General features: G+C 38.1%; 1 protein-coding gene across 1 annotated transcript in view; it reads left to right on the plus strand.

Moving 5' to 3' along the window:
• The first annotated feature begins 3004 nt into the window (after positions 1–3004).
• Positions 3005–10240, plus strand: part of ATG10 (autophagy related 10) — a 524157-nt gene continuing 516921 nt past the window's right edge. The window contains exon 1 of the mRNA XM_006889865.1: positions 3005–3112. Coding sequence (XP_006889927.1) covers positions 3005–3112 — 108 coding nt within the window. The remainder of the gene's footprint in view (positions 3113–10240) is intronic.

Raw genomic sequence — 10240 nt, forward strand, 5'->3', positions numbered from 1 at the left:
CTGACATACTTTGGACATGTTGTAAGGAAAGACAGGTCCTTGGAGAGGAACATCAGCACAGGAGGGGACATCATGCTGGGTAGAGTAGAGGGACAGCGCAGGAGGGGAAGACCCTCTCTGAGGTGGATTCATTCAGTGAGTGGGGTAATCGGGATGGGTGTGTCAGAGGCAAAGCGATTGGCACAGGATAGAGCAGGGTTTAGAGCTGTTGTACATAGGGTCGCTTTGAGTCTCAAACAACTTGATGGCACATAACTACAACAACAACAGTGTATCTTGACTACTCCTACCATGAAAAATCTGTGACAATCAGACTAATTCTTCCTTAACTTTGGGCCCTTTCAAAGAACTTTTCTAAATTCTTTACTCATCATCCAATATCTTTTCTCCAATTGCAAGAAGCAAGTTATCTAATGAATCTTTAAAACACATACTCCTGTGCTTTGGACCACAGCCTCTCACAGCAACTATAGGATATTGCCTCATCAATCACTTTCTCTTTTCTCCTTTGTGCTCCTACCTACTCCTTTTGCTCAGTGTGACATGGAGTCATTATGAGTCTAAAATCTCGACACCACCTAGTAAAAACAACAATACATATAATTTACTTTCTCTTTATAAACTAAAGAATGTGGGTAATTACAGCCTTTGTGTTTAAGAGTTAAATAGGAATATGAAGTGTTTAACATAGTGCTTGATAAGTTAGCCAGTCACCAAGGTTCCTGATGATGCCATCACTAATGAGGAGAATGTGGGAATTTACTGCATCTCACTTTTCTCATGGTGGGGCTTGATCTGCAAGTTTCTGCCTAGTTCTTTGTAGAAAAATCTTTCTTTAAAGTGTTTTATGTTTTGGGCAGATTAATATTAACAATATCCTGTTATTCCTTGATATGTCATATTTGTAGACTTGAAAGAGTAGATAATTAATTAGGTGATCATAACCTTACACCTTGAAGAAAAACAATTTCAGACTTTAGAGCATGATTTGTTAGTGAGTTTAACTTCCTAATAAAGTGTGAAGAACAACTTAACATCACTAATCACTGTCACACTGTCTATATAAGAGCTAAGATTTGAAGTAGAGAAGGAAGTTCTGAGGAAGATGTTTAGAAGCATTACAAGTGGGAGTAAATATATCTCTTGGAATTAAACTTGTGGGAAAATGAAACTTTTTGCTCAAAGTTGTTGTGTACCTTGAGTTGATTTTAACACATAGTGAACTATTTTTTTTTATGTGTTGCTAAGTTGAGTATGATTCATAGCAACCCTGTAAACAGCAGATCTGAACTCTTTCTTATCCTGTATCATCTTCATCATCTCTGATATTCTTGAGCCCATTGCTACAGTGAATGTCAATCCACCTTGTTATATTGTTGTTGTTGTGTAGCGTAGAATTTGAACTGACCCATAGCTGTCCCTCCAGACAGGTTTCCAGAAACAGTAAGTTACATGGGATTTGATTACCCATTTACCCCCAGCACAGCAGCTGGTAGCTTTGAACCATAAACCTTTGTGTTGGTAGCACAATTCCTTAACATTCAGCCAGAGGTCCCCATACGACTGATTAAGCCTGCCTCATAGAGTTTCTTGGGCTGTAATCTTTACAGGTCCTGATTCGATCAATGAGGACTTTGTGGGCAGACTTTTTTTTTTAATTGTTGATGTTGTGTACCGTCAAATCTGATCTGACTGGCACAGGAGGAGATTGCCTCTACTTCTCCAGCAGAGCATCTGGTGGATTTGAACTGCAAAACTTTGAGATGGAAGTGCAGCTTCTTGTCACTAGACCACCAGGGCTCCCTCAAGGACCTTTTTATTTAAAACTCGATTGGGTCCTGCCTAAGAGTCTCCATTTTTGGAACATCTTGTGTGAAGCAGTTGGTTTCTGGAGGGTAGTTTGTTTTGATTTAATTGATATTGTGTTTCGGGAGAACATTGTTCTACATGGTACAGCCCTTGTCTGTTGGTTTGGTGTGCTGATATAAGTTGGGGTTGTTGCTGTGATACTGAAAACTGTGGCTTGGCAGGTCAAATGCCATCAAAGTAAACTATGTTGGACAGGTTTTGGTGGAGCTCCTTAATTAAGACAGACTAGGAAGTAGGATTGGCCGTCTACTTCTTAAATAACAGGCCTTTGAAAACCCTATGAATAATAAAGGAAAGAGGATAGTTATAGTAGTGTAGTAGTAAAACCCAGAATGGAAGTCAGCTGAAATGGGGAAAAACAATATTGCTTGGAGAGGAACATGATGCTAGGAAGAGTAGACGATTGGCAAAGGAGAGAAAGACCTTCAGCCAGGTGAATTGACACGGTGAGAGCTGTACTGGGCTCTTGTGTGACAGGAAGTGTGAGGATGACACAGGAAAGAACAAGGTTCAGATCTTTTGTTCGTAGGGTTGTTATGAGTCATACTCAGTTCGACAGCACCTATCAACAACAACAGTAATCTTTACAAGGAGATTGCCTCATCTTTGTCCTGCTGAGCACTTAACCATTTCACCACCATGACTGCATTTTTTGCTAATATAAGCCCTTTTGACGTACAGTTTGTTGTTATGTACTGTCAAGTCAGAACTGACTCATAGGTGACCCTCTAGCAGGTTTTCAGAGGCTGTAAACTGCATAGGAGATGACTTACCAGCTTTCATCTGTGGAACCACATGCCTTTGTGTTGGCATCACAACTTCTTACCCACTGGGCCATCAGCTCAAGGATATATTCAGTATTTAACAATACCATTTTCATCATAAAAACCATTCATGAGTACTTGTTAAAAATCTAGGGGTTTCAGGTATTGATTGCATTTGATTCCTGACAGAAAATGGGTAGGGTGAGAAGAATGAAAATGAAACACTTTCTGGAATGGCCCTCAGGTCATTTTCCATTCTACATCCTGAATTTTGCTTTTTTAAAAGAAATAAGAAAATTATAATTCCTTTCACTATTCATTCCACAGTTTATGCTAATACTTAGTTTTTTACATTGCAGTTATCTTTTAATATGGAAGAAGATGAACTCTTTGGAGAAAAAGCATTCCAGTATTTTTGTGCAGAATTCATTAAACATTCACAGCAGATAGGTGATGGTTGGGAATGGAAAACTTCGAAGGTAAGGACTAAAGTGTTTTATCTTTGCTGAAATGGAGGTTATGTTGGGTTTTTCCCCTATAAAGCCTCAGTAATTGAAACTAATATATGAAGGCTAGTTTGATTTAGTAAAAGGCTTAAATTGGAGAGTGTTTCAAAACAGATGTCCATTTTATTACCTCAGCTATATATACTCATTGTAATTAGACTAATGAAGTATTATCTAGCAAAGTCCTTAGGTGACCTGCTTTAATTTAATAGATAAGAATGTTTAGCATATTAATTATCTGAATGTAAACAGATGCTTCTGTGGTGCTTTAAGCCATTTGTTTACACTATTAATTTTCTTAGGAAACGACTTTGTCCAGAGAGTGAAAAGATAGTCCTGAAGCCAAGTAGTAGTCAAAAAATTACAAATTCTGAAATACTTAGGACAGTGTAATTGAGAATTTCTTAATAATAGAAACATGACTCAAAATACTTTTCTTTTGATTTTACTCAGTGATAATAATGTAAAAAAGCCTGTATTTTGCTTCCACATAGCAATTAGTAAGGTTCTGTGGCACAAGCTTTTTAAGAGTTGCTGTCCCTTTCTGAAATAACTTTGTTTTCTCTACTTGATATTTTATCTGCTTCTTGAAAGAGTGATGAATCCCAATTCTCTGCTGATTGGTTCTGTTTCCTAAATGCACTCAGAAATTTCAGTGGTTCTGACCTGATTCCTATGATTCAGAACTAGGCCAGGAAGACACAAGTTTTGATCAAGTTCAGTGTCACTGGGGAGAGAAGACATGATGACTTACTCTTAGAGGTTTATCTTTTGGTTATTTAGACAGAGTGCTGCATGGGGTGTTTCAGAGATTCTGGTTTAGTATAATGTGATTTATTAGCACCTTTTATTAAGTTTATTTCTGGATATTTTACAATTTTTAGTATTCTTGGAATTTCTATGTATCCTATTTCCTTAACATGCTAATATATAAAAGAATGACAAATATCTATATATTTGTTGTATAACTAACTATTCAGCTACCTTACTGAATTTTCCTATTAATTTTCAAAGCTTTTCAATAGCTTTTCTTGAGTCTTATAGGTAATGATATCTAAAGATGAGTTTTTATACATTGTCTTCTTTGCAATATTATTGTATGCATCAACTAGAAAATGTCAAGGCTTTCTTGGTTGGCACAAATGGTCATAGGCTCATCTACTACCTGAAGACTTGGTAGTTTGAACTCATCCAGAAGTACCTTTAACGACTTGCATGTCAGTGTGCTTTTAAAAGCTCACAGCCTTGAAAACCTTATGGAACAATTCTGGGATGAACACATAGCCTTTCCAACAATTAGAGTTAACTTGGGTTTAACTAACAACAACAGAAAATATCAAGTAACCTGTTACAAGTGGTCTCTTAATCTTGAGCCTGATTTTAAAATTCATGCACTGGGCATCTTATTGGACTTTGACTTGATTCTGACTCATGTGGACCTTATGGAATTACTCCATAGAGTTTCTGAGACTGTAAATGTTTACAGATGCACACTGCCACATTTGCCTCCCCTAAATTGACTGGTGGGTTTAAGCTGCTGATATTTCTGTTAGTAATCAAAAGCTTTAACCACGATGTCACTCTAGCTCCTTCCATTAGTCGTACAATGACCTATAATTATTTATGTGGTTATTATAAGTCTTAAAATGTCATATTGCTTCCTTAATAGCTTTGAACTTCTTAGGGACCCAAAGACTTAACCATGAGTCTTTTGTTTGTTTCAGATATGTCCCCTAAACTCTGGAAAGGATCCATACCTAGATAGCTTCCTTATTAGAACCTTAACATATGCCCAGTGCTGTCTATTCAAATCTACTGTTTAGTGACCCTCCACTGGGTTTTCCAGGCTGTCAATCCTTATAGAAGGAGACTGTACACCTTTCTTTTCAGGAGCAGCTAGTGAATTTGAACCACTGACCTTACAATTGGCCTTGTTGGACATTACATCGTCAGAACTTTGAAAGGTTTGAAATGTTGGGTTTAGTTAAAGAACAGAAAGAGTTATCTTGCCTAGACTCTAAAACATAGGGTTTTCAGAGACCTGCTATTTTGGAAGTGGATGGCCAGTCCTTCTTCCTGCTCTGTCCTAATCTGAATGCTCAGATTTAGAGAAGTTTATGACAGACAATCATTTTATTCATCTCTTGATTTCCTGGCTGCTATTACCAAGAGTGTTGACCGTGGAACCAAGTAAACTAAAACTGTTAGCTATCTCAATCTCTTCACCATCCTTACTGATGCTGCCAATTGGCCCAGTGGTTAGAATCTTTGTTTTCTTTATGTTGAGCTTCAGTCTATATAGGAGACTCTAGTCCTTGATCTTCTGCAGCAAGCGCTTCAGTTCCTCCTCAGTTTCAAGCAGAGTTGTGTCATCTGCATGACACAGGAAGTTGTTGATTCTTCCACCATTCCTGAGGCCACATTCCTCTTCGTATAGCCCAGCATCTCGGATGATCTGTTCTGCATACAGATTGAAAAGGTATGGAGACAGAATACATCCCTGACGGAACCCCTTCTTTATTTTGAACCATGTAGTGTCTCCTTGCTCTATTCTGACAACTGCCTCTTGGTCCGAGTATAAATTTCGCATTAGCACAATCAAATGTTCTGGGATTCCCATTCTTTTGAGAGTCAGCCACAGCTTACTGTGATCCACACAGTCAAAAGCCTTTGCATAGTCAATGAAGCACAGATACACATCCTTCTGGTATTCTTTGCTCTCTCCTAAGATCCATCTAACATTAGCTATAATATCCCTAGTACCACGACCTCTTCTAAATCCAGCCTGCACATCTGGCAGTTCTCTGTTGACATATTGTTCCAAATGTTTTTGGATAATTTTCAGCAGAATCTTGCTTGTATGTGATATCGATGATATTGTTCAATAATTTCCACACTCTGTTGGGTCACCTTTCTTTGGGATGGGAACAAATATCGATCTTTTCCAGTCAGTGGGCCAGCTGGCTGTTCTCCAGATTTCTTGGCACAACAGGAAATCAAGAGACGAATTGCATTGGGAAAGTTGGCTGTGAGGGACCTCTCAAGACTACTGAAGAGCAACGATGTCAGACTGGAGACTAAGGTGAGCCTGATCCAGGCTATAGTCTTCACAATTATGTACTATGCATCACAGAGTTGGACAGTGACTAGGGTTGATAGAAAGAAAATTGATGCCTTTGATCTGTGATGCTAGAGAAGAGTGTTGAATATACCGTGGACTGCTAGGAGAACAAACAGGTTTGTCCTGGAGAGGGTGATGCCAGAATGTTCTCTGGAGTCAAGGATTCTGAAGCTTCATCTGACATATTTTGGGCATGTTGCAAGGAGGGACTGGTCCTTGGAGAGAGACATCAAGCTTGGCAGAGTGGAGGGGCGGCGAAGGAGAGGAAGACATTTGATGAGATGGATTGATTCTGTGACTGGAGAGGTGGGAATAAGTGCATTTGAGATGGCTAGGTTGGCACAGGATAGAAGAGTGTATAGAGCGTTTGTACATAGGGACTCCATGAGTCACAAGCGACTCAATGGCACATAGCAGCAGCAACAACAATCATTTTATGGAAAAAAGCAGATGAAAGATCTTTCTCCAGTTGTTGAATAATTAACCGATAATTTCTGTGTTATCCCACCCTTGACACAGTGTCTTGACCCACTTATTCCCTGCTCCACCATCTGCCAGCATCTCCTTCCACTCCCACTCACTCTGTTCAACACGCATGATCTAATAGCTTATATCTCAAGTTTTATGGGTTTCTGTGATTCCAAACATTTCAGCTGCTGACAATTTCTTATACTGTGGCCAATGTATCTTGAGTTTAGGGGTAATGTTTCCCAAGCAAGGGTAATGTGTCCTGTAGATTTGGTATATTGATTGTTTTCCTGGCTCAAGGGCTGCAGGCTGAGTCTGAGAAGAATAGGAATCTCAGAACACTTGATTGTGCTAATGCAAAACCTTTACTTGAACCAGGAGGCAGTTGTCGGAACAGAGCAAGGAAACACTGCATGGTTCATAATTGGGAAGGGTGTACATCAGGGATGTGTCCTATCTCTATACCTTTTCAACCTATATGCAGAACAGATTATCCGGGAGATTGGGCTGTATGAGGAGAAGTGAGGTGTCAGGATTGGTGGAAGATCCATCAACAATATGCATTATGCAGATGACACAGCCCTGCTAGCTGAAACTGAGGAGGACCTGAAACACTTGCTGCAGAAGGTCAAGGACTACAACGTTCAATATGGAGTGAGGGTCAATATCAAGAAGACAAAGATTCTCACTACTGGGCCAATTGACAGTATCAGGATGGATGGTGAAGAGATTGAGATTGTTCACAGCTTTAGTTTGCTTGGCTCCACAGTCAACATACTTGGCAACAGCAGCCAGAAAATTAAAAGATGTATTGCAATGGGAAAGTCTGCTGTTAGGGACCTGTCCAAAGTACTGAAGAGCAGTGGTATCACTCTGGACACTTATGGTGTGCCTGATACAGGCCATGGTCTTTGGAAGACAGAAGGAGAATTGATGCCTTTGAGTTGTGGTGTTGGAGAAGAGTATTGAATATACCATTACTGGCTAAGAAAATGAACAGGTTCATTCTAGAGAGGGTTAAACCAGGCTGCTCCTTGGAGGCAAGGATGCTGAAGCTTCATCTGACATACTTTGGACATGTTGCAAGGAGGGACCAGTCCTTGGAGATGTTCGTCATGCTTGGGAGGGTGGAGGGACAGTGCAGGAGAGGAAGACCCTCTCTGAGGAGGATTGATTCAGTGGGATAACTGGGGTAGCTGTGTCAGAGACAGTGAGATTGGCTGAGATTGGCACAGGATAGAGCAGGGTTTAGGGCTGTTGTACATAGGGTTGCTATGAGTCACAGGTGACTCGACAGCACTTAACAACAACAACATGACTCTAAAAAGCAGGTAAGCCCACTGAAAAATACTGATTTAGAAGTTTTCACATTTTTCTGCTTAGTTGCAGAGGTAAGGGCTGTTCTTAAGATTGTACAACTCAAAGTTCAATATATAATTTTCTCAATAAATAGCAGTCATATTTTTAATATTACATGATTGTTCACTGAAAGTACTAACATAGTACATGTCAGAAATTGTTGTAGGAAATCAGATAAATGCCCAACAGTGTAAAGAAGAAAGCTTTAATTTTTTAAAAAAGAACATCTATGAACATTTTCTATGTATTATTTGTCTTTTGGTTATGCTCTTGGTGTTTATTGCTTGAAAATATTTAAAAATATTTTTATGCTATTAAATTTCTCAGTTTTTATTGCCTTTGGGTTCTGAATCATATAGGAACTTTGCCTGTGTATTCTTCTAATGCTGTATGTTTGCATTGTATTGTGGTTTTGTTTGCTTGCCTATTTCCATTTTCCTGTTTAGATTTTGGATCTATTTTGAGTTATATCTTTTGTGCAATGTGAGTTATTTATTTAATTCAGCTGTTTTCAAATGGCGATTTGTTTGTCCCAATTAACTTTCTATTAAAAAGTTCATGTTTGCCCAATGTTTACAATGTATCTTATCATATACAAAATTTCCATATGTATGTAGTTTTCCATATGCATCTCTATATTATCTGTACTGTTTAACAGGTCTCTCTCTATATATGAGTCAGTGCCACACTGTTTCAATTATATGGGCTTTTTGGTATATTTTCATGTCTAGGACAGTTTGTTCCCTCTCATAGTTTTCCTTTTTAGTGTTTGTCTTTTTTTTTTTTTTTGCTGTGATTACATGCTTGTCTTTGCATGAAAACTTTAGTTAAAAGCATGTCTCCATAAAAGTGTTTGATCTATTTTTTAATTGGGATTACATTAAATAGATTAAAAAATTTAGGGAAAACTGACACTTTTATATAGCTGAATTATCCTGTTCAAGAACAAAAGATGTCTTTCCATTGTTGAGATCTACTTTTGTGTTTTTCAGGAATGTTTCAAAGTTTTCCTTTATAAGTTCCACCCAGTTCTGGTTAAGTTTGTTTATAACACACTTTTTTGTTGCTATTATAAATGAGGTTTTCTCTATTGTTATGTCATCTAACTAATTATAGATTATTGTATATATGTATGCTGTTGATGTCTTTTTGTTAATTTGGATCCAATTATCTGACTTCTGTTAACTGATTGAATTAGTTTTATTATTGAATCTTAAGGATTTTTACAAATATGCTATCACATTTTGTGCTTAATTTTTCTCCACTTAACAATATTTCTCTTGTTTAATTCCACTGGGAAATATTTCTTAGCAACTCAGGTGGCTGAGAGGCAACAAGCTGCACTACAATCTTAAAGGCATGCAGTTCGAGGCTACTGGCTGCTCCACAGGAGAAAGATGGGCAGTCTCCTCCTGTGTGATTAACTGCCTCTGAAAACCTATCAGAGGGTCAGCTATGAGGTGGTTCTGACTCTATGGTACACAACAACAACAACAACAACAACATCATGATAGTAGATAGTACACATCCTTGACTTGTGCCTAACCTTAATAAGAATGTTTCTTGTTTTATGTTATGTTCCATTTAGTTGGAGCCAATGCAAAGCTGATCCTTCAGGGAGTTTTCAGAGGTGGTTAATCACACAGAAAGAGATTGCCTATCTTACTCCCACAGAGCAGGTGATGGATTCAAACTGCATGCCTTTAGGTTGGCTGTGCAACTCCTTACCGCTAAGCCACCAGAGCAACTCCTTACTACTAAGCTACCACAGCTCCATAAGGTGTTTCTAATGTTCTTTAATAAAATCATATAATTTCACAAAGACTATATATTTTATCATGTTATTGAATTATCTTTCAATTGTTATTTTCCTGAGTATTAAATTTATTGTCTGCCCTCCACACTGAGTGTACAACTTTATAGTACCAATGATAGCTCATGTGTCTGTCAGTTTACTCACAGATTTGCCATCATTTGGTTTTTAAGAATCTTTTTAATCTGATAAGAAAAAAATGAGTTCTAGTTTATATATTCATTTCTTTGATCACTTGTGACGTTCAGCACATTTTCACAATTTATCATTTTTGTTGCTTTTTTTGCAAAGTTTTCATTCAGATATTTTGTTTTCTATCTGTCAAGAAGACAAAGATTCT

The sequence above is a fragment of the Elephantulus edwardii genome, unplaced genomic scaffold (assembly GCF_000299155.1).
Source record: "Elephantulus edwardii isolate Elephantulus edwardi_28Jun2011 unplaced genomic scaffold, EleEdw1.0 scaffold00082, whole genome shotgun sequence".
Classification (NCBI taxonomy): domain Eukaryota; kingdom Metazoa; phylum Chordata; class Mammalia; order Macroscelidea; family Macroscelididae; genus Elephantulus; species Elephantulus edwardii.